This window comes from Populus alba, chromosome 1 (genome assembly GCF_005239225.2).
Source record: "Populus alba chromosome 1, ASM523922v2, whole genome shotgun sequence".
Classification (NCBI taxonomy): Eukaryota; Viridiplantae; Streptophyta; class Magnoliopsida; order Malpighiales; family Salicaceae; genus Populus; species Populus alba.
In genome coordinates, this window is record NC_133284.1 from 1,798,380 (window position 1) to 1,824,588 (window position 26,209).

A 26,209-nucleotide genomic window follows, 5' to 3' on the forward strand; every position below is an offset into this window, starting at 1 on the left:
AACTTTTTAGAAGGCTAGTCATCTCACGAATTCGGCATTATTAATGATTTCCATTGAAAGTGGTAGGATGTTTTGTTTTTGTAGTTATTTAACTTGTTTTTTTAATGTTTTTTCAAGTGATTTTTTTTATGGTTTTAGCGTGTTAATGTTAAAAATAAATAAAAAATATGAAAAAAAATATTATTTTAATACTTTTTAATTAAAAAATACTTTTTAAAAACATCCTATAGCATTACAAAACATGCACATGTTACTAGAATACAATTAATTATGTCTTCCAAAGGAAGATGCATTATAATAGAAGATTTGAAGGAATTGGGCAATAACCTCCAAGTTATAAAGGTTGAATTTCTTCTTTTTGGTTATGGCAGGGCATTGAGTTACCTTTATGCTTTCAATGCTTGAGTGATGGTTTAAGAATATAGAATGTATGCTGCTATTATGGCATCTGGATGCATGCAGGGGAACTTAAGAGAACATGGGGAGAGGGGAATCTCTCCTAATGATCTCGTCATGTGGATAGGTCAGATTGTTAGATGTAGGCTGCAGAAAACTAGAATTCTGAAGGAAGCTTTGTTAAATCCGAAGTTTTCTATTATTAGTTCTACAATTATGTTCAAATAGAAATCGATTTAATTAGCTCTACAAGTTGCAAAAACACTTTGCTCCACAGACAAGCAAGGGAGAGGTATGCATTCATCTTTTTTGTTGTATGGAAAGAATGTTGAATTTGCTTTATGCTCTCTTTATGTTTGACAGGGGCCAGCTTAAGAACAGCCCATGTATTTCTTTTCTTTTTCTCTTTTAAAGAATAGCATATGTTCTTCTAGCAGGAATTCTTTTAAACTTGTACTCAGTTTACCTACAAGCTCTTCAAATGAAGATGGCATGTATAGTTGGTTGACAGAAGACATTTTAGAGGAAATGTATTCCTCTGAAGTAAAACATTTTGTTGACTCCACAAGGAAATGTCTGACTAATTGATATTTTGACGTAGTTCATTTTTTAATTAAATTTTCACACCACTAATTTAGAGTTTACGCTTGTCCCTTGTATATAGACCACAAATTTTCTCCATAATTGATTGAATTTTTCGCCACAGATTTCATAAGGAAATGTTTTTTGATGAGGCCCAGATCTATGAATAGCGTTGTCAAGCAGCTAATATTAAACAATGAGGTAGATTGACTCCAATATACTTCGCTGAATTGAAACATCTTTGGCAGGAACTTGATCAACGACGTCCAATTAAAACGGTGTGTGCTCAAGATATCAAAATCCGTCAAGGGGAGATCATGAAAGATCATATCCATGACTTTCTTGCAGGTTTAGATGATGTCTTTGATAAGGTTCATAGTGATTTCCTACAGACTAAACCCCTACCAGGACTTGATGAAGCATTTGGTTACATTCGACGTGAAACTCGAAGTCAAATCATAATGTTGGGTGGTTCTTCTCCATCTGGCGCCCTTGTAGATCCTGCTGTTGCCATGATATCTAAGGCGTCTGTTAATGGATCAACTGAAATGGATGGAATAATTTTCTCCTATTGTAAGAAAAGACAATGTAATGATGATAATTGCTTAAAAAAATTAGCTTTCCTGACTAGTACTTGGACCGCCGAATCTATTCCAATGGGCAAGATCTGACAGCCATGCTTAAAACTAAGTTATTGCAATACTGAAATGCACTTCAATGCCATTCATTACACGATCCTTTTCTGACTAATTGATAGCATGTTGATTGATGCAAACCATTTTGCAGAGAAAACAAGACGAGGAAGAAACTAGCACTGATCATTTAATGAAGTACATTATAGCAATCTCACAGGAAACACAAACAGAGCACACTTTTATTTGTAGCACACGATCGAAATGGTAGAACCTATTTCACTTGAAAGACAGAACACACTGTTTGTATGACAGTGAGTATTAGAAGAGCCCCAGCTGCAACAACAGAGATGGAAACCCATGGATTATGGAAATAATTATGTTTCAGGGCTGCAATCCATTTGTGCGTCCGCTTTCTGCAGTACCTATTCAGATCTTCAACGACATCAGCAAAATAAAATTGCTGACTGTCAACAAGATTTCCTCTGTCAAGATCATGGAGAACACTCATAACTGCATCATTATCACTGAGCCAATAATCTATAATTCCTTTCTTAGTAAGTATTTCTACATCATTAGTACCACGAACAAGGAAATTGATGGTAGCGATATAGTCACTTACGTATACATCTCTGCAATGGCATTGCTCAAAGGCGTGGAGGTTTCTAAATAACTTCTCTGTTTCATCCTCTAAAAATAGTGGTGGTATTTCCAGTATCCCTTTATGAAAATCAAAGTTCATGTCAAATATTTTTTCCTTGGACCCCAACTTAAACTTGACTCCAGATTGATGGAGCTCCATTGCACTTGGTGTGGTTCGAGTTTCAAGAGGCTGTCGCTGTTCCCGCCTTGCTGGCCGCTGACACTTTCTTAGAAAGTCAACAAAATGCTCTACTTCAGAGGAATTGATTTGCTCCAAAATGTCCTTTGGCACCCATGAATCCCCAATTGTGTTTGATAAGAAATCACGAGTAAGCTCAATCATGGAACATTCGTCCTGTCTTTTGGAAAGCTTAAGCAAGTCGTCAAGAATGAAGAATGGAATCTGATTTTCAAGCAAGCACATGTCAAAATCGATTCCTCTTATCATCCACGGTTTACCGAATATACGGTCATAGTTGCTTGGGGTGAAAGAGTCAAACCGTATCAGGAAGACCATAATGATGAAGGAGCTATCTAGCAACATCATTTTCACAAAGTCCTCTGTACTCATATTTTCAAAATTATCTGCGTAACAGTTGCGCAAACTTGTCTCCCTCTCTGCAATAGCTGCAATGCATTCCTTGACACTTAACTCACTCAGTTTAAGAAACTCTTGCAGGTATATTTTTTTATGCTCTTCCATTTCTTTCAGCTCTTCTTTTCCATGGTGAATGGGCCCAATGGAGACTAGTTGAGGCGTGTAGGCATATTCCTTCGAGTCGCGTAGTCTTTTAGGAACTCTGTAGATGGAACACTTACTAGAGAAGGCATGCAAGGTTTTCAATTCCCCTTCCACAGACGCTGTTAATTTGTCAATGTCAAGCGAAACATGATCATTCCTTTTCATCTGCTCAATTGATGTTCCAACAATCTCCATCCTGTGACGCAAATCTCAATTGATCAGATGTTTGCCGGAATCACAGAGAATCATCAGATCAATCATTGAAATGATCTCTACAGTCAAGATTACCAAATCATTTAATTAATACGGATGCTTAAACAAATTCCAACACAAATGTAAAGAGGAAATGAAAATATCACACAAAATATTGTCAAACATTCACAAAAATATTTGGAAGGAATCGAATCTGAATTATTACAACATACGTAGCTTCTCTAAATTACAACTTCCATACTTAGATATGCTTCAAAACATATATAGAAAAAGCACTCAGCGGCCTTCTGGCAGAAACAAAAAACTCACTCAGTTGCTCTAGGTTTTTTCACAAACTATGGTCTGAAGTGTTTCTGATCAGAATCTTCTTGAATGCTCTGTTCCTGCATTTGTCCATCAGTTCTTATTCTACACAAAGTCTTCGTCAATGTATACTTTTGCAGCTAAACAACAAATCAACATTATCAGGTGGGGTTTACTATTGTTCATTTTTTGAAGTAATTTTTATTTAAAAATATATTAAAATAATATCTTTTTATTTTTAAAAATAATTTCTTACTTCAAAGAATTAAAATAATTTAAAAAAATAAAAAAATTTAAATTTTTTAAAAATACAATTTCAAAGTCATTAAAAAAAAACTATTTGTATTATGATGTTAAAAATAATTTTTATTAAAAATATATATTTTTTTATTTTTTATATTATTATTTCAAAATAACTAAATAGAGGAGAAGGTATCCCTTTGACCGTACACAAGAAAGATATACTTTAGCTTTTCACAAAGTGAAAGCTAAATTGGGTTTAAAGTGAAGATTTTTTTTTTTTTCACAAAGTGAAATTTCTTTTACTTAAATATTAGATGTTTGGCTCGGCTATGCATCAAGTCGGATCAATTTTTTTAAATATAATAAAAATATAAAATTGTTGTTACTGTGCTTTCTAAATAAAAACTTAAATCATCAAGTAATGATATTTTTTTAAAATATTAAAATTATGATATATTGAATAATTGGTTTTTTAATATTAAGGTATGAGCATATTATATCGATCAGGAACAAGGTCATGAGATCATGATAACTATATAAAAATTAAATCAAAATAATTTATGAAGTCTAAATCCTAATTAATTCAATGTTGAATGATAAAAATAAAAATAAAAATCATTTTTTTAAAATAAAAAAAGAGAATGGTATAACTTGTCAAATAAAAAAAATGACATGAGTCAATGTAAACCTATCAAATCTATTATCTCGATCATGAAAATGGTACAACCCCATAAAAAGTAAATGAAAAAAGATTACAAAGCTCAATTTCTAACCAATTTAATAAAAGTATAAACTCATAGAAAGCAAATGAAAAAAAATCTTGAAACTCGATTCCTAACCAACTAAATATTAAAGGAAGAAATTTAAAAAATATTTTTTTAAAAAAATAAAAGACAACCTAAGTTAACCCGGGTTAATTTGTCAAACTCACAACTTGAATCATGAGATTGAGATAACCCTAAATAAAGTAAGTAAAAAAAATTACAAAGCTCAAATCCTAAACAACCAATGATAAAGGAAAAAATAGAAGAAAAAAAAACCTAGTCCACTCGAATTAACTTGTCAAATCCATAACGTAGATCATAAGATCAGGAAAACCTATAGAAAAAAGAAAAAGAAATTACCAAGCTCACATCCTAACTAACTAAATGCTAAAGGACATTTGATTTTTTTTTTTGAAAGGACCATTAAAGATGATCCAAGTCATCCATGGTTAAACTTGCAAACCTGTGACCAAGGATTTGAAATTAAGATTACCCCATAGAAAGAAAAAAAAATCAGAAGCCACTTAACCATCTTAATGTTGAAAGATGAAATTAAAAAAAAAAAACAAATAGTAATCAAAATAACGAGAATCAAATTTGACAAAAAGAAAATATGATAGGCCACTTTGCTATTTTCGAGAGGCCATACATGAAAATCGAGGAAAGTGGAGAGAGAGAGGAGAGAGAGAGGAGAGGAGAGGAGAAGAAAGAAAAGAAGACGGCAACACCGGTCACCTTATAGCAAGAAATGTTGGAGGACTAAAATGTATTTCACAAATAAATTTGAAAGCATCATTATGCTACTTGTGTTTTTCAATTCATTTCTCAGTCTTAAATGAGAAATTAGAAAAAAAAAAGCCAATTAAAAAAAAATTGAATTAATTGAGTTAACCTGTTAAACTTGTGACCCGGGTTATGAGACGTAGACAACCCAATAAAAAACATATTCAATGTTGAAGGACACGTGACCTGGATCATGATTTTGAGATATGACTGCGATAACCTTTTAGAAATAAAATAAAAAAATGATTCAATTTAACTTGAGTTAAAATGCTAAAACCTATGACTTTGATTGTGAGACTAAATATCCTAATTGAAAGCAAATCAAAACATATTATGAAACTCAATTCCTAACCAACCTTGTGTTGAATGATGAAATTTGAAGAAAACAATTTAATAAATAAATAACATAAAAAACAGCTCAAGTCAATTCGGATTAACCCTTTAAGAACTATTGATCTTGAGTCATGAGGACAAAATAACATAATAGAAAGTACAAAGAAAAACAAATTTTGAAGTCTAATTCTCAATCAATTTAATATTAAATGATGAAATGTTAAAAAAAAATTAATTAAAAAAGAAAAACATGAGTTAATCAGGTTAACTCGCTAAACCTATGATTCATATAATGAGAGTGTAATAACTCAATAAAAATAAATTGATGAGATTAAACAAAAAAAAAATATTTGAAAAAAAAGAAAAATACTATTCAAATGAATTGTAATAATGCTTTGTGAGGAGGGAAGGTGTGTTTGGGAATACGATGCAGACCGTGTTCTAAAACATTTTGAATTTTTTTTTGCTTAAAATGAATTTTTTTTTAATGTTTTCAGATTGTTTTGATGTATTGATATTAAAAGTAATTTTTTTTTTTTAAAAAAAAAAACTTTATTTTTATGTATTTCTAAACGAAAAACATTTTGAACCGTCACCGCTAATCACAATTCCAAACAATTAGGGTGAAATCCTTTCCTTAATTTAGTTTATAGTTGATAGTATTTTCTATTGAATCTAGGTTTTCCCTGGGCATATGACGGCTAAGTTGACGAAGGTTATACTTATAATGATTCCCTCTCTTAAAAATTTGACATTTTCAATTTTAAATTAGTTTCTTTTTTGAATAATTTCGTAGTTCATATACTGGATAAAGATCCACTCAACGAGTAAAACATGTAACCGATCTTTACACTCACTGTGCTTGATGGAGGGTTTAAGAATGGTATAGGATCTTTCTCCAACGGACAAGGATTCTTTATACTCATCATGCTTGAAGGAGGGTTCAGAATGGCATGTGATCTTTTCTCCAATAAACAATAATTTTTTATGTCGCATGTTCCTAATTATTACTTCTTTGTTTGTTTGTTCTAATATGTTACTGAAGGATAAACAAGAAGTGGAAGAAACCAACATGGATTAGTTACTGAAGGAAATACATAGCAATTTCAGAAGAGGAAATCACAGAGCACACTGTTTATTTACAGAAAAAAAGAAACAAAAGAACAATTGAAATGGCAGAATCTAAACAACTTGAATGATAGAACACACTGCTTGTATGACAGTAAGTAGGAGGAGAATTCCAGCTGCAATAACAGAGATAGAAATACATTTTTTTGTTCTAATATGTTACTGAAGGATAAACAAGAAGTGGAAGAAACCAACATGGATTAGTTACTGAAGGAAATACATAGCAATTTCAGAAGAGGAAATCACAGAGCATACTGTTTATTTACAGTAAAAAAGAAACAAAAGAACAATTGAAATGGCAGAATCTAAACAACTTGAATGATAGAACACACTGTTTGTATGACAGTAAGTAGGAGGAGCATTCCAGCTGCAATAACAGAGATTATGGCCCACGGATTGTCGAAATACTTGTGTTTCAGGTCTGCCTTCCATTTGTGCCTACGCCTTTTGTAATACGTGTTCAGATGTTCAACGACATCAGAAAAATAGAAATCGTGGCTATCGACAAGATTTTCATTGGCAAGATTGTGGAGAAGTCTTAAGAGGGCATCGTTATCACACAGCCAATTCTCTATAATTCCTTTTCTTGCGAGTATTTCTAAGTCCTTGGAAGCATGAACAACCAAATTGATCATCGTGATATAGTTACCTATAAAACCAGAACCGAAATGGCATTGCTCAAAGGCTTGGACATTCCTGAATAAAGTTTCTGTGCTATCCACAATTATTAATACGGATGCGTAACCAAATTCCAACACAAATGTAAAAAGGAAATGAAAATAGCACACAAAATGTTGGCAGACAATCACAAAAAATATCTGGAAGGAATCGAATCTGAATTATTTCAACATACATAGCTTCTCTAAGTTACAGCTTACATACTTAGATTTGCTACAAATAGAAAAAACTCTGAGTGGACTTTTCTGATCAGAATTTTCTTGACTGTTTTGTTCCTGCAATTCACCATCTCTTCTTATTCTACAAAAAGTCCGTCAATTTAGACTCTTACGGCTGGACTCCAATTCAACATTAATAAGTGGGGCCGGTTCCAGCTGTTGTCTTGTTGAGTAAAAATCAAGGCAATGATAGGGAACGCGGGGCATCACATTCTATAAAATTTTAATTTTTGTTTTAGATTTAAATTTATTTGTTTTATATTCTTAAATTATTTTAAAAGACTGATGTTAAAAATAATTTTTTTTAAATAAAAAAAATATTATTTAAATATATATATTATTTATAAAAATTATTTTAAAAAATAATTACAACTACACTCTCAAACATTTTTTTATTATGTAGATACATGGTCACAAAAACTAAATACCTTTTTATATGAAGAGAACTTAAAACTAGAGTGTAAATATTTTTAGACGCAGAAACTAGAAGAACACAAGGTAACAAAAGGTTCAGAATTATAGAAGCAAAAGAAAGTTCTGTAGAAAATGAAACTGTAAAATCTCCGAGTTCGTTTTTCTGGTTAGTAAGAAAGAGTGCATATGAAAACTCCGCAAGTTTGCAAGTTTCAGAATTATTTTGCTGCAGAGGTTCTTTGAGGAGCTTAGAGCGGGGATTTTGAAGGCAATCAAAGTAAGTCCTAATTTAGAAAATCCATATGTTTATTTTGCTATCATCCCGTTCCTTGTAGTTACGAGGGTATCAAATAATCATTTAAATTTAATAATTTAAATTATTAAATAAAAATTTAAAATACAATTTATATTATTTTTTAATATATTTATTTAAATAAAAGTTTTTTAAGTTTCCATCTGTGTACATACAGATATGTCAGATTAATCGAGTTTTACTGAGTTAATGTATTTTTTATTTCAATTTAAAATCTCATTTTGATAATATTTTGGGTTGAGTTGATCAAATTAACTCGTTTAATCAAGACTAAACATCATTCAAAGAGTAGAGTAGCTTTTTCCATAGAAATTAAAGCATTCCCCGCCTGATTCCAATTAGAATTGGAACTAGTTACATGCCCCGCGTGATGCCGCGGGTCAATTATTTTTTGCATTTTAAAAATAACCGAGATCTAAAAGTGTTGGGTTTTTTTGTAAAGTTATACCCAAAAGTCTGAGTTTTGGTTACATCGCCTGATCCAAGAGTAATGTTTATAATATTAATAATAACATTAAACTTGGGTTAACCCTTAGTATAAAAGTGTCTAGACTACAATACCAGATCCAATAGCATTGGACGTGGGTCTGGCTGCAAGGTCGTGTCATAAAAGTGTGATAATTAAATAGATTAGTAAAAACAAAAACCAATAGGAAGAAAAAAACTAATGAAAAAAAGAAAAAAAATGAATTAATTGGGTTAACCCTTCCAATCAGGTTAACCCGTCATACCTTGAATTCGCATCATGAAAGTTTGATAATTAAAAAAAAAAAACAAATTAATGGGTTAACCCAGAATTAACCGGGCTAACTCGTCAAACCAAGTTAACCTGTCAAACCCGGAATCCGTGTAATGAAAGTTTGATAACTAAATAGAAAAAAATTTAGCATTAACAATTTAAATTAAACGAAAAAAATTAATTAAAAAAAACAAAAGGCATCAACCTTTTCACTGTGGACTGCACAATGGAGTCCACAGTCAAAGGCATAAAAAAAAAAAAAAACTAAAGGCATCCGCCAAAAACTACTTAGAAAAAAATTTAATATCAATAAACTAAATTAATTAAATAAAATTAATTAAAAAGAAAAAATAAAAGAAAAAAAACATTTAAAAAGAAAAAAAAAATACTAAATAGAAAGAAATTTAACATTAACAAACTAAACGAAACGAAAAAAATAATTAAAAAAAATTCAGGTTAACTCGTCAAACCAAGTTAACCCGTTAAACCCGGGATCCGTGTCATGAATGTCTGGTAACTAAATAAAAAAAATATGAATATTAACAAAGTAAACTAAACAAAAAAAATTAATAAAAAAGAAAAAAAAATCTGGGTAACTCGTCAAACCATGCTAACCCGTTAAACCCAGAATCTCTGTCATGAAAGTCTGATAACCAAATAAAAAAAATTAATATTAACAAACTAAATTAAACAAAAACATTTATGAAAATAATAATAAAAATTAACGGGTCAACCCAGAATTAACTGGGTTCACCCATGAAACCATGTTAACCCGTGAAACTCGGGATATGTGTCATGAAAGTCTAATAACTAAATAGAAAGAAATCTAACATTAACAAACTAAACTAAACAAAAAAAATTAATTAAAAAGAATAAAAAGCAAAAAAAAAAATCTATTTAACTTGTCAAACCAAGTTAACCCTTTAAATCTGGTAAACGTGTCATGAAAGTCTGACAACTAAATAAAAAAAATTAAACATTAATAAACTAAATTAAACAAAAAAATTTTGTTAAAAAAAAACAAAGAAATAAGCCAAAAAAAATCCCAAAAAACATAAAAAAAAACAGCTAAAAAAACTAAGACAACTTTAATAAAAAAAAACGTTTAAGGAATCAGTGTTTTATTGTGGAAATGAAAAAATTAATTAAAAAGAAAAAAAAATTTGAGTTAATCTATTAAACCTGGAATGTGTGTTATAAAAGTTTGAGATAGAAAAAAATTTAACATTAATAATTTTTTTTAAATATCCATTAAAAAAACAAAGAAAAAAAAAGCAAAAAGTAAAAAAAAAAATCTGAATTAATTGGGTTAACCCTCAAACCAAGTTAACACATCAAACCAGGGATTTGCGTCATGAAAGTTTGATAGCTGCATAGAAAAAAATTGATGGGTTAACCCATAATTAATTTGGTTAACCTATGAAACCAGAAAAAAAATCTGGGTTAACCCGATAAACCTGGAATGCATGTTATAAAAGTCTGAGATACAAAAAAATTTAACATTAACAATTTTTTTTTTAAAAAAATATCAATTAAACAAAAACAAAGAAAAAATGAAGAAAAAAAACAAAAAGTAAAAAAAAAAAAGAAAAAAAAAGGCAGCTCAATTAAAAAAAAATGAAAAAAAAGACTTAAAAAAAAGGAAAAAAGCATGACAGCTCAGCTTTTACTGTGAGTCCACAGTAAAAGTTTGTGGAAATGAAAAAATTAATTAAAAAGAAAAACAAAAAAAAAAAATCTGAGTTAACCCATTAAACCTGAAATATGTGTTATAAAAGTTTGAGATAGAAAAAATTTTAACATTAATAATTTTTTTTTAAATATCCATTAAAAAAAAGAAGAAAAAATAAAAAAGAAAAGAAAAACAAAAAATAAAAAAAAATCTGAATTAATTGGGTTAACCCTCAAACTAAGGTAACCCATCAAACCAGAGATTCGCGTCATGAAAGTTTGATAGCTGCATAGAAAAAAAAATTGATGGGTTAACCCATAATTAATTTGGTTAACTTGTGAAACCAGAAAAAAAATCTGGGTTAACCCGATAAACCCGGAATGCATGTTATAAAAGTTTGAGATAGAAAAAAAATTTAACATTAACAATTTTTTTTTTAAAAAATATCAATTAAACAAAAACAAAGAAAAAAAAAAACAAAAAAGTAAAAAAAAAAAAAAAAAAAAAAAGACAGCTCAATTAAAAAAAATGAAAAAAAAAACTTAAAAAATAAGAAGCAAAAGGTAAAAAAAAAAAAAAAAAAAAAAAAAAAAAAAAAAAAAAAAGAAGAAGAAGAAGGAAAAAAGCATTACAGCTCAGACTTTTACACTGCACAGTGCAATTCACAGTAAAATTCTGAGCTCTTTTAGCTATATACTAGCTTTGATACCCGCGCAATGCCGCTGGTAACTTTTTTTTGTATAAAAAATATTTTAAAAAATAAAAATTAAAAAATCTTGGGTTTTTCTGCAAAGTTATACTTAAGAATCTTGGGTTTGGCTGCAACGCCTGACCTAAGAATAACATTTATAATATTAATAATAAAATTAAACTTGCATGATCCAAGTTTAAGTGAGCCTGACTGTAACAGCAGACTCAAGAATATTGGATGTGGGTCTGGCTATAAGGTCGTGTCATCAAAGTGTGATAATTAAATAGATTAATTAAAAAAAACAAAGAAAAAAATAAACAGAAAGGAAAAAACCTAATGAAGAAAAAGAAAAAAAATTGAATTAATTGGGTTAACCCTTTAAATCAGGTTATTCCGTAAAACCTGGGATTTGCGTCGTGAAAGTTTGATAACTAAATAGAAAAAAACAATGACGGGTTTACCCAAAATTAACCGGGTTAACTCATCAAACCAAGTTAACCCGTCAAGCCTAGGATACGTGTCATGAAAATCTGATAATTAAATAGAAAATTAACTTTAACAAACTAAACTAAATAAAAAAAAATAACTCGTCAAATCAGGTTAACTCATCAAACCCGAGATTCGTATCATGAAAATATAATAACTAAATAAAAAAAAATTTAACATTAACAAAATAAATCAAACAAAAAAAATTCATTAAAAAAGAATTAAAAAGAAAAAACAAAAGAAAAAAAACAGTCATATATTATAATACAATATAATAATAATCATAATGAAAAAACATGGGGAAAGCTAAATTCCCAACCAACTCAATATTAAAAAAATAAATTTAACAAAGATAATTTAAAAAATAAACATGTGGGGGAAAGACTGAAGCCAAACAAAAATCATGCAAGAGAAACACTGTAGTAATCCATAGGGGTTTTTATCTTTTTGAAAAAAGCTACAAAGCTAAGTTCTCAACCAACTTAATATAGAAAAAAAAAAACCGAGATCCGTGTAATGAAAGTATGATAACTAAATTAAAATTTTTTTTCACATTAACAAACTAAATTAAAGAAAAAAAAAACACAAAGAAAAAAGCAAAAAAAAAAAAATCCATGGGTAAAAGGAAAAAAAAAAGAAGTCAACTGTTTAACTGTGTGCACAGTGATGCATTATATGTAAAAACCAGAAGAAACAAAAGCGAGGAAAAAAAAAGCTGCTACAGTGAAAAAACATTAAAAAAAAAGCAAAAAAAAAGAGTAAAAACTGCTACAGAAAAAAAAAACCAAAAAAAAAATCCACAGAAGAAAAAACAAAAATAAAATAAAATTAGAGTTCTTATTAATAAATAAATAAATTTAAAAAAAATGATTTAAAAAATAAACATGTGGGGGAAAGACTGCAGCCAAACAAAAATCATGCAAGGGGAAGCTACGCGTTTTAGTATATTACTTAATTATAATAATAATAATAATAATTATTATTATATATATAAGTATAATTAAAAGGCGTGGGGAAGTAAATTTAACAAAAATAATTTAAAAAATAAACATGTGGGGGAAAGACTGTAACCAAACAAAAATCATGCAAGGGGAAGCTACGCGTTTTAGTATATTACTTAATTATAATAATAATAATAATAATAATTATTATATATGTAAGTATAATTAAAAGGCGTGGGGAAGCTACAGTGTTTTCCCCACGCCTTTTAGAGTTCTTTAATAATTTCACGAATATAATACGATACATTATGTTATAAATAACTTCAATGGAGTCAAATCCAAGAAAACAATACCAGGCTGCACAATCCTTTGCCCCAAAATTAGACCTCAAAAGATGGCTTGGGCCTCGGATTATTTAGCAGTTCGATTCTTGCCTGGAACAAGTATTAGTTGGGCCATAAGGGAAGGCAAAGTTGAAGAATGTTTATTTAAAAAATCCATGGACTGCCATCTCTAGTATTAGAAAGCTGGCTGGAGTAGACTAGGCCTTGACCAACTGAGAATATTTGAGATTAACTTATGTGCTTGGTGAAGCACATCGTCACGAGTATCTATTTATTTTTTATTTTAAAAGTATTTTTAATTTTTTTTATATATTTTATTAACTTCAAATTAATATATTTTAAGTGTTTTTAAATCATTTTAATGTGCTAATATCAAAAATAATTTTTTAAAAATAAAAGAAAATTATTAATATGTATTTTAACAAAAAAAAATTATTTAAAAAACAACCACAATCACACTATCAAACAAATTTTAAGGCTTAACAAATCTTTCAGCAGGCTTTGATGAGGAGAAATAAAAAGCCTGGCGCAAATTAATAGTGACATTTTGTATTTTGTTTTTAACTTTTATTTTTCTATATCTTTGATTCATCTACTCTTAACTAATCATAATCATAAAAAGTAATGCAATATTATTTTTTTTAATTTTCAATCCTTTGTTAATTAAAATTTATATTTTCTTGATTTTCAATTCCTTTTCTTGTCAAGAAAATCCTCAGCAAAAATACACATATTTTCTAATATAGTAACAAATTAGATAATTGACCCGTATTATGTTGGAGGACAAATTAAATTTTTCTTGAATCTAAAAATAAATTACATGGTTTACAGAAGATATTTTAGAGGAAATGAATTCCTCTGAAGTAGAAACTTTTGTTGATTTCATAAGAAACTGTCTTAGCAATTGATATTTTGAAGTAGTTCATGTTTTAATTTATAATTAGATACTACCATGAATGTTGTTAGAGAATGATATGTAAATTATATCGGGAGACATTATGGTTTTTTGATATAATTAATATTAGAGTTTTAAAAAATAGGGATGAGTTTGAATTTTATTATTTTTATTTTAACTAATTAAATTAATAAAACTAGGTCAAAGTAGTAGTGTAAAACCTAAACTTTTGATCCAGACTCAAGTTTAAGTTGGTCCAGACTCAAGTTTAAGTTAGTCCAAACCCAACTTAAATTAGCCTAGGTATATTAAGAAAAGCTGTAAGAGAATTGTTTTTCTTTCTTTTAATTATTGTGGCTGATGTGACCTTTTTTCATGAAATCAAGGATTTTAATTTTTGATCTTGAGTTTTTTATTTAAAGAAAGATGAAAGTAGTGAGAAAGTGATTTCCTTTTATGTTACTTGCAATTATGATTTGTTTATAAAAGGATTAAAGAAGATATTAAGATTTATAAAGATTTAAAGTTTATGTTGATAAAATTAATGATTATTACGAGTTAAAGGTTAAGTATTTGATTTTTAATGTGTTGTTAGAAATAAAATTTTGTTAATTGATTTGTTAGAAATAAGTTATTGCAATACTGAAATGCACTTCAATGCCATTCATTACATGATCCTTTTCTGACTAATTGATAGCATGTTGATTGATACAAACCATTTTGCAGAGAAAACAAGACGATCATTGATCATTTAATGAAGTACATTATAGCAATCTCACAGGAAACACAAACAGAACACACTTTCATTTGTAGCACACGATTGAAAGGGTAGAACCTATTTCACTTGTATGACAGAACACACTGCTTGTATGACAGTGAGTATTAGAAGAGCCCCAGCTGCAACAACAGAGATGGAAACCCATGGATTATGGAAATAATTTTGTTTCAAGGCTGCTATCCATTTGTGCGCCCGCTTTCTGCAGTACTTATTCAGACCTCCAACGACATCAGCAAAATAGAATCGTCTACTGCTAACAAAATTTCCTCTGTCAAGATCATGGAGAACACTCATAACTGCATCATTATCACTGAGCCAGTTATCTATAATTCCTTTCTTAGCAAGTATTTCTACATCATTAGTACCACGAACAAGGAAATTGATGGTAGCGATATAGTCACTTACGTATCCACCTTCGCAATGGCATTGCTCAAAGGCGTGGAGGTTTCTAAATAACTTCTCTGTTTCATCCTCTAAAAATAGTGGTGGTATTTCCAGTACCCCTTTATGAAAATCAAAGTTCATGTCAAATATTTTTTCCCTGGACCCCAACTTAAACTTGACTCCAGATTGATGGAGCTCCATTGCACTTGGTGCGGTGAGAGTTTCAAGAGGCTTTGACTGTTTCTGCTTTGCTAGCCGCTGACACTTTCTTAGAAAGTCAACAAAATGCTCTACTTCAGAGGAATTGATTTGCTCCAAAATGTCCTTTGGCACCCATGAATCCCCTAATCTGGGTGAATAGAAATCACGAGTAAGCTCAATCATGGAACATCCGCCCTGTCTTTTGGAAAGCTTAAGCAAGTCGTCAAGAATGAAGAATGGAATCTGATTTTCAAGCAAGCACGTGTCAATCTTTATTTCTTTTATCATCCACGGTTTACCGAATATACGGTCGTTGTTTCTTCGGAAGGAGGGGGAAAGCTGTTTCAGGAAGACCATAATGATGAAGGAGCTATCTAGCAACATCATTTTCACAAAGTCCTCTTTACTAATATTTTCAAAATTATCTGCATAACAGTTGCGCAATCTTGTCTCCCTCTCTGCAATAGCTGCAATACATTCCTTGACACTTAACTCACTCAGATTAAGAAACTGTTGCAGGTATATTTTTTTATGCTCTTCCATTTCTTTCAGCTCTTCTTTTCCATGGTGAATGGGCCCAATGGAGGCTAGTTGAGGCGTGTAGGCATATTCCTTCGAGTCGCGTAGTCTCTTAGGAACTCTGTAGATGGAACACTTATCGGAGAAGGCATGCAAGGTTTTCAACTCCTCTTCCACAGACTCTTTTAATTTGTCAATGTCAAGCGAAACATGATCATTCCTCTTCATCTGCTCAGTTGTTGCTCCAACAATCTCCATCCCGTGACTCAAATCTCAATTGATCAGATGTTTTCCGGTATTACAAATGTCAAAGACCAATTCAACCGAAAAACTTAATCTATTAGATGAGAATTTATATTATTAACAATCATCAGATCAAATATTAGTGCAGACAAATGTAAAAACGAGATGAAAATATCTGAAAGTCATGTCTTTGACTACACAATTTGCGAGCAGATTGGTAAAAAGATATATGGATTCTCTAAATTATAACTTACACTCGTAGATTTGCTTAAAAACTTACCTTCTTGAAAAGCAAAACACTATCTTAAAAAAGTGCTATGAAGCTTTTCTGAAGAGTTTTCTTGTTTGAAGTAGGATCGACTGGTTTACAAGGCTTGCCTGGTGAGCTAGTGGTGTTTTCTGCAATTCCACACCTCTTCTTATTCTAGCTTTACAATGTCTTCATTAACCTCCTGGTCTTCTGGTCATGGCAAGGCATTGAGTTACCTTTATGCTTTCTATGCTTGAGTGATGGTTTAAGAATATACAATATATGCTGCTATTATGGCATCTGGATGCGGAGGAACTTAAGAGTACATTGGGAGAAGGGAATCTCTCCAATGATCTCATTATGTGGAGAGTTCAGATTGGCAGCAGGAAACTAGAATTCTGAAGGAAGCTTTGATAAATCCTAAGTTTTCTATTATTAATTCTACTATTATGCATTTATTATTATTTTTTAAATACAAATCTATTTAATTTAATTAGCTCTAAAAGTTGCAAAAACACTTTGCTCCACAGACAAGTAAGCGAGAAGTATGCTTTTATCTTTTTTGTTGTACGGCAGAATGTTGAATTTGCTTTATGATCTCCTTATGTTTGACAGGGGCCAGCCAGCTTAAGAACAGCACATGCATTTCTCTTCTTTTTCTCTTTTAAAGTACAGCATATGTTCTTCTTGCTGCAATTTTTTTTTTCTTAACTTGTTCTTAGTTTAAGCCCCAGCATACGTTTACCTACAAGCTCTTTAAAGGAAGGTTGACAGAAGACATTTTGGAGGAAATGAATTCCTCTGAAGCAGAACATTTTGTTGACTTCATAAGAAACTGTCTTAGTAATTGATATTTTAAAGTAGTTCACTTTTTATTTATAATTTTCACAGCACTAATTTAGATTTTTATGTCAATCCCTTGTATATATTACCATGAATCTGTTATATAAATTATATATGGAGACATGATGGTTTTTTGATATAATTAATATCATAGTTTTAATGGCTAAATAGTGACGGATTTGAATTTCATCATTTTTATTTTAACTAATTAAATTAATAAAACTAGGTAAAAGTAGTAATGTAAAACCTAAATTTTTTTTCCCAAACTCAACCTAAATAAACTTAGGTATACAAGGAAAAGTCATAAAAGAATTGTTTTTCTCTTTTCTGATTATTGTGACTATGGTCACCCTCCCCTCATCAAATTAAGGATTTTAATTTTTAATCTTGAGTTTTTAAGTTCCAAAAATGTGAAGGTAGTAAATAAGTGATTCTCTCTCATGTTACTTTTAATTATAGTTTATTTATAAAAAAATGAAAGAAGAGATTAAGATTTATAAAGATTTAAAGTTTATGTTGTTAAAATTAATTTATGATTATTATGAGTTTAATATTAAATGATTGATTTTTAATGTGTTGTTAGAAATAAAAATTCGTTAATTGATTTGTTAGAAATAAGTTATTGCAAAACTGAAAAGGCACTTCAATGCCATTCATTGCATGATCCGTTTCTGTAAATCAGAGAAGAGAAAATATTTGCCTTGTATTATTCAATGAGCAATCTGCCGCTTATATACAAGTATTTCCCTATAATTGTGATACACTATTTTAGGAATTTGAGTTACAATAGGAATATTACAGTTGATAGGATTAGGTCTACATATTTCTTTCCTAGACAATTACGTAAACTTTGGGATATTCATTGATTTTTTCTTAACACTCCCCCTCAAGTTGGAGAGTGAATGTCGAGAACTCCCAACTTGCGAATCATGGTAGAGAAAATCTCCTTTCCCAATGTTTTAGTGAAGACATCCGCAAGTTGATCTGCCGAAATAACGAATTTGGTTATAATGGATCCATCCTGTATTTTATCCCGAATAAAATGACAATCCATTTCTATATGTCTGGTTCTCTCATGAAAAACTGGATTAGCCGCTATATGCAAAGCTGCTTTGTTGTCACAGTGTAGCAATGCTGGTTTTGGATGCAATATCCGTAAATCTTTTAACAATGAATGTAACCATGACAACTCATAGCATGTACCTGTCATGGCTCGATATTCGGCTTCTGCTGAGGAGAGTGATACTGTTTTCTGTCTTTTTGTTCGCCAAGAAACAAGTGAAGATCCTAAGAAAACACAATAACCTGTAGTGGATCTCCAAGTCATTGGGCAACCAGCCCAATCTGAATCACAAAAGGCCCACATAGATAAATCATTTTGAGAAGAGATGAACAAACCCTGTCCAGGTGCACCTTTCAGATAACGCAACACACGCAAGGCAGCTTCCATGTGTGGTTTGCGTGGTGCATGCATAAATCGACTCAGCACATGTACATAATACATGATATCTGGTCGGGTAATAGTCAAGTAAATTAGACGACCCACAAGTTGCCTATATTGTGATGGATTTTTTAGTAAATCACCTGCATCTGAGAGTTTTGTATTTTGTTCCATAGGAAAATTCACAGGTTTAGCACCCAAAATTCCACCATCCTTCAGAATTTCCAAAGTGTACTTCCGTTGTGAGATAGCAATATCTTTTTGTGATTGAGAGACCTCAATTCCCAGAAAATATTTCAAGTTGCCCAAATCTTTAATTCGGAAACTACTATGCAAAAATCTCTTGAGTGTGTATATAGCCTTAAGGTCATTACCTGTGATCAGAATATCGTCAACATATATCAACAATGCAGTAAAGGATTTACTGTTGCGACAGGTGAATAATGAATAATCTACTTTAGACTGAACATATTCGGCAGCTTGAATAGCTGCAGAGAATTTAGCAAACCATTGACGAGAAGCTTGCTTTAATCCATATAATGACTTGTGGAGGTGACACACCAAATTCTCCCCCTGTCGCCGAAGACCAGGAGGTGGACACATATAAATTTCTTCATGAAGATCACCATGAAGGAAAGCATTGTGCACATCTAGCTGGTGAAGGGACCAATTCTGTGCTGCTGCTAGAGCTAACAAACAACAGACGGTGATCATTTTAGCAGTAGGAGAGAAAGTGTCATGGAAATCGATACCTTCTAGCTGTGTGTAACCCTTGGCCACCAATCAGGCTTTGTGATGTTCAATGGTACCATCTAAATGGCGTTTGATTTTGTAGATCCAACGACATCCAATAGGTGTTTTGCCAGGAGGGAGAGAAGTGAGGGACCAGGTGTTATTAGCTTCTAATGCTACCAATTCAGATTGCATGGCAGCTTGCCACTGGGGAAGGGAAGCAACTTCGGTGTAAGAACGAGGCTCAATGTCTTGGTTAATGATGGCAGTATAGGAGCAAAGTTGTGGAGAGTAGCGATGGTAATAAAGAAAATTACAAAGAGGATAGTGTGTACCTTTTGATGAACCAGACAAGGAAGCCAACGATGGTTTAGGAGACGTTACTTGGTTGCAGATGTAATCACGTAAAGCAGGTGGAGGGCTGTGATGGTGCTGGGAACGGCGCAAGGGCTGCACAAGGATTAGAGGAGGAGATGACTGAGTGATATTGCTTGGAACTAAGGGAGAAAAATTTAGAGGAACTGTAGGAGGAGAAGCAGGATTGAAAACGTGGAAGTCTGCAGTAGGAGCATCAGGTATTGAAAGAGGCAAGATAGGTGAGGGAGCTGTAGAATCAGGGGTTAATGCATGAGGTGTAGGAATGGGTGGAGATGATTTGTAAGGGAAAATGTGTTCGTGGAAGACAACATCACAGCTAGTGAAAAATTTATGGGTGGCAAGGTTGTATAGCTTGTAAGCTTTTTGGCCGACCGGGTAACCGAGAAAAACACAACGTGTGGCTCTAGGAGCAAATTTGTGTGCGGCATGCACTTCAATGGCATATGCAAGGCAACCAAAAATTTTAAGATGCGAGTATGTGGGGACCTTGCCATAAAGTTTCTCAAAAGGAGTTTGGTGGGAAAGAAGTGGTGTAGGTAAGCGATTAATTAAATGCACAACGGTAAGAACACATTCTGCTAAAAAATGCAAAGGGAGATGAGCTTGAAAACGAAGGGCACGTGCAAACTCAAGAATATGGAGATGTTTATGTTCTACAACCCCATTTTGTTGAGCGTATAAACGCAAGAGTGTTGATAAGTAGTGCCATGTTGACGAATAAAATTCTGCAAGGAAAAAAATTCCCCTCCATTATCAAAGCGAATATTTGCGATGGATGCATTGAATTGTGTTTTGACAAAGGAAAAAAAATTTGTGAGTAATTTTTGTGTTTCATGTTTGTGATGCATAAAGAATACCCACGTAAATCTAGAATAATCATCCACAATTGTTAAAAAATATTTAGCACCGGACAGGGAATGAATTTTATAAGGGCCCCAAATATCACAATGAATTAATTCAAATGGTCGAATAGATGAAATTGAACTAGCGGAAAAAGGGAGTCAACATTGTTTTGAAAGAGCACACATATCACATGCATCATGGAGTTTGAAAGAGAAATTGAGTAAATTGTTTGCCATAAAATTTAATCTAGAGGAAGATAAATGCCCTAATCGGCGATGCCACAACTCGGTGGAGGAGATGACATGAGAACAAAATGATTCAGTAGTAATGGCTGATGAGGATTGGAATTTTGGTGTCGGTGTTGGTGATACTAAGGCAACCAAGTAATAAAGTCCGCCTCGTTGTTTATCCAAACCAATCCTCGTCTTCGTCGCCAAGTCCTGCAAAATACACCAATAGGGAAAAAATGTTACTGAACAATTTAGGCTTCTTGTAACTCGACTTATAGACATCAAATTCACTTTAAAGGACGGAACACCAAGCACATTTTTGAGAGAAATAACAGAATTTAAAGGCAAAGTCCCGGTTGAAGTAATTGGAGCATGTTCTCCACTAGGCATAGTAACCGGTGGTAAAATAGAATTCTGACGACTATTGACAAGCAGATTTGGAGAAGAAGTAATGTGATCGGTTGCACCATTGTCAAGAATCAACTGAGGTAGGCTGTATGGTGCGTGCAACAAACCTGGATAATGAGCAGCAACATTGGCCTGGATAATGAACACACTGTTTGTATGACCGTGAGTATTAGAAGAGCCCCAGCTGCAACAACGGAGATGGAAACCCATGGATTATGGAAATAATTGTGTTTCAAGGATGCAATCCATTGGTGCCTCCGCTTTCTGCTGTAGTTATTCAGACCTCCAACGACATCAGCAAAATAAAATCGATTACTGTCAACAACATTTGCTCTGTCAAGATCATGGAGAGCACACATAACTGCGTCATTATCACTGAGCCAATAATCTATAATTCCATTCTTAGCAAGTATTTCTACATCATTAGTACCACGAACAAGGTTTCTGATGGTAGCTATATAGTAACTTACGTATCCACCTCTGCATTGGCATTGCTCAAAGGCGTGGAGGTTTCTAAATAACTTCTCTGTATCGTCCTCTAAAAATAGTGGTGGTATTTCCAGTATCCCTTTATGTAAATCAAAGTTCATGTCAAATATTTTTTCCTTGGACCCCAACTTAAACTTGACTCCAGATTCATGGAGCTCCATTGCACTTGGTGTGGTTCGAGTTTGAAGAGCCTGTGGCTGTTTTGCTGGCTGCTGACACTTTCTTAGAAAGTCAACAAAATGCTTAACAAATTCCAACACAAATGTAAAGAGGAAATGAAAATATCACACAAAATATTGTCAAACATTCACAAAAATATTTGGAAGGAATCGAATCTGAATTATTACAACATACGCAGCTTCTCTAAATTACAACTTCCATACTTATATATGCTTCAAAACATAAATAGAAAAAGCACTCAGCGGCCTTCTGGCAGAAACAAAAAACTCACTCAGTAGCTCTAGGTTTTTTCACAAACTATGGTCTGAAGTGTTTCTGATCAGAATCTTCTTGAATGTTCTGTTCCTGCATTTCTCCATCAGTTCTTATTCTACACAAAGTCTTCGTCAATGTATACTTTTGCAGCTAAACAACAAATCAACATTATCAGGTGGGGTTTACTATTGTTCATTTTTTAAAGTAATTTTTATTTAAAAATATATTAAAATAATATCTTTTTTATTTTTAAAAATAATTTCTTACTTCAAAGAACTAAAATAATTTAAAAAAATAAAAAAATTTAAATTTTTAAAAAAATACAATTTCAAAGTCATTTTTTTTAAAAAAACTATGTTTTGTATTATGATGTTAAAAATAATTTTTATTAAAAATATATATTTTTTTATTTTTTATATTATTATTTCAAAATAACTAAATAGAGGAGAAGGTATCCCTTTGACCGTACACAAGAAAGATATACTTTAGCTTTTCACAAAGTGAAAGCTAAATTGGGTTTAAAGTGAAGATTTTTTTTTTTTTCACAAAGTGAAATTTCTTTTACTTAAATATTAGATGTTTGGCTCGGCTATGCATCAAGTCGGATCAATTTTTTTAAATATAATAAAAAATATAAAATTGTTGTTACTGTGATTTCTAAATAAAAACTTAAATCATCAAGTAATGATATATTTTTTTAAATATTAAAATTATGATATACTGAATAATTGGTTTTTTTAATATTAAGGTATGAGCATATTATATCGATCAGGAACAAGATCATGAGATCATGATAACTATATAAAAATTAAATCAAAATAATTTATAAAGTCTAAATCCTAATTAATTCAATGCTGAATTATAAAAATAAAAATAAAAAATCATTTTTTTTAAATAGAAAAAAGAGAATGGTATAACCTGTCAAATAAAAAAAATGACATGAGTCAATGTAAACCTATCAAATCTATTATCTCGATCATGAAAATGGTACAACCCCATAAAAAGTAAATGAAAAAAGATTACAAAGCTCAATTCCTAACCAATTTAATAAAAGTATAAACTCATAGAAAGCAAATGAAAAAAAATCTTGAAACTCGATTCCTAACCAACTAAATATTAAAGGAAGAAATTGAAAAAATCAATTTAAAATAAAATAAAAGACAACCTAAGTTAACCCGGGTTAATTTGTCAAACTCACAACTTGAATCATGAGATTGAGATAACCCTAAATAAAATAAGTAAAAAAAATTACAAAGCTCAAATCCTAAACAACCAATGATAAAGGAAAAAATAGAAGAACAAAAAACCTAGTCCACTCGAATTAACTTGTCAAACCCATAACGTAGATCATAAGATCAGGAAAACCTATAGAAAAAAAATTTACAAAGCTCACATCCTAACTAACTAAATGCTAAAGGACATTTGATTTTTTTTTTTTGGAAGGACCATAAAAGATGATCCAAGTCATCCATGGTTAAACTTGCAAACATGTGACTAGGGATTTGAAATTAAGATTACCCCATGGAAAGAAAGAAAAATCAGAACCATTTAACCATTTCAATGTTGAAGGATGAAATTAAAAAAAAAAAACAAATAGTAATCAAAATAACGAGAATCAAATTTGACAAAAAGAAAAAATATGACAGGCCACTTTGTTATTTTCGAGAGGGCCACACATGAAAATCGAGGAAAATGAAGAGAGAGAGGAGAGGAGAGGAGAAGAAAGAAAAGAAGACGGCAACACCGGTCACCTTATAGCAAGAAATGTTGGAGGACTAAAATGTATTTCACAAATAAATTTGAAAGTATCATTATGCTACTTGTGTTTTTCAATTCATTTCTCAGTCTTAAAATGAGAAATTAGAAAGAAAAAAAAAGCCAATTAAAAAAAAATTGAATCAGTTGGGTTAACCTGTTAAACTCGTGACCCGAGTTATGAGACGTAGACAACCCAATAAAAAACATATCCAATGTTGAAGGACATGTGACCTGGATCATGATTATGAGATATGGCTGCGATAACCTTTTAGAAATAAAATAAAAAAATTGATTCAATTTAACTTGAGTTAAAATGCCAAAACCTACGACTTTGATTGTGAGACTAAATATCCTAATTGAAAACAAATTAAAACATATTATGAAACTCAATTCCCAACCAACCTTATGTTGAATGATGAAATTTTTTTAAAAAAATTAATAAATAAATAACATAAAAAACAGTCCAAGTCAATTCGGATTAACCCTTTAAGCACTATTGATCTTGAGTCATGAGGACAAAATAACATAATATAAAGTAAAAACAAAAACAAATTTTGAAGTCTAATTCTCAATCAATTTAATATTAAAGGATGAAATTGAAAAAAAATTAATTAAAAAAAGAAAAACATGAGTTAATCAGGTTAACTCGCTAAACCTATGATTCGTGTAATAACTCAATAAAAATAAATTGATGAGATTAAACAAAAAAAAAATTAATTGAAAAAAAAGAAAAATACTATTCAAATGAATAGTAATAATGCTTTGTGAGGAGGGAAGGTGTGTTTGGGAATACGATGCAGACCGTGTTCTAAAAAATTTTGAATTTGTTTTTTTGCTTAAAATGATTTTTTTTATGTTTTCAGATTATTTTGATGTATTGATATTAAAAATAATTTTTAAAAAATAAAAAAAACTTCATTTTGATGTATTTCTAAACGAAAAACACTTTGAACCGTCACCGCCAATCACAATCCCAAACAATTAGGGTGAAATCCTTTACTTAATTTAGTTTATAGTTGATAGTATTTTCTATTGAATCTAGGTTTTCCCTGGGCATATGACGGCTAAGTTGACAAAGGTTATACTTATAATGATTCCCTCTCTTAAAAATTTGACATTTTCAATTTTAAATTAGTTTCTTTTTTGAATAATTTCGTAGTTCATATACTGGATAAAGATCCACTCAACGAGTAAAACATGTAACCGATCTTTACACTCACTGTGCTTGATGGAGGGTTTAAGAATGGTATAGGATCTTTCTCCAACGGACAAGGATTCTTTATACTCATCATGCTTGAAGGAGGGTTCAGAATGGCATGTGATCTTTTCTCCAATAAACAATAATTTTTTATGTCGCATGTTCCTAATTATTACTTCTTTGTTTGTTTGTTCTAATATGTTACTGAAGGATAAACAAGAAGTGGAAGAAACCAACATGGATTAGTTACTGAAGGAAATACATAGCAATTTCAGAAGAGGAAATCACAGAGCATACTGTTTATTTACAGTAAAAAAGAAACAAAAGAACAATTGAAATGGCAGAATCTAAACAACTTGAATGATAGAACACACTGTTTGTATGACAGTAAGTAGGAGGAGCATTCCAGCTGCAATAACAGAGATTATGGCCCACGGATTGTCGAAATACTTGTGTTTCAGGTCTGCCTTCCATTTGTGCCTACGCCTTTTGTAATACGTGTTCAGATGTTCAACGACATCAGAAAAATAGAAATCACACAGCCAAGATTGTGGAGAAGTCTTAAGAGGGCATCGTTATCACACAGCCAATTCTCTATAATTCCTTTTCTTGCGAGTATTTCTAAGTCCTTGGAAGCATGAACAACCAAATTGATCATCGTGATATAGTTACCTATAAAACCAGAACCGAAATGGCATTGCTCAAAGGCTTGGACATTCCTGAATAAAGTTTCTGTGCTATCCACAATCTTTAAACATGGAATTTCCTGCTGGACCCCAACTTAAACCTGACTCCAGCTTGATGGAGATCCATTGCACTGGGTGTGCTTAGAGTATCGATTTCCCGGTTTTTTTTTTGCTGTTTTTGCTCTGTTGGCTGCTGACAGAATCTCAGAAAAGCAACAAAATGCTTTGGCTACAAGTCTTG

The 26,209-nt window shown here is 31.3% G+C and overlaps 2 protein-coding genes across 3 annotated transcripts; both read right to left on the reverse strand.

The window, feature by feature from the left end:
* Nucleotides 1-1,793: 1,793 nt before the first annotated feature.
* On the reverse strand, nt 1,794-22,406 carry LOC118061460 (UPF0481 protein At3g47200-like). 2 transcript variants are annotated; one of them, XM_035074899.2, is made up of 2 exons: nt 22,343-22,406; nt 1,794-3,190 (listed from the first exon to the last, which is right to left on the reverse strand). In XM_035074899.2, the coding sequence occupies exon 2, from the start codon at nt 3,187-3,189 to the stop codon at nt 1,885-1,887; it is 1,305 nt and encodes a 434-aa protein (XP_034930790.1). In that variant the 5' UTR covers nt 3,190; nt 22,343-22,406; the 3' UTR covers nt 1,794-1,884. The 2 variants fall into 2 exon arrangements, with proteins under 2 accessions (XP_034930790.1, XP_034930791.1); XM_035074900.2 differs by lacking the exon at nt 22,343-22,406 and adding an exon at nt 3,517-3,631.
* Nucleotides 14,903-16,652, reverse strand: LOC118061462 (UPF0481 protein At3g47200-like). Its single transcript, XM_035074902.2, has one exon. It carries the CDS (start codon nt 16,290-16,292, stop codon nt 14,988-14,990), a length of 1,305 nt encoding a protein of 434 aa, XP_034930793.1. The 5' UTR covers nt 16,293-16,652; the 3' UTR covers nt 14,903-14,987.
* Nucleotides 22,407-26,209: the final 3,803 nt, after the last annotated feature.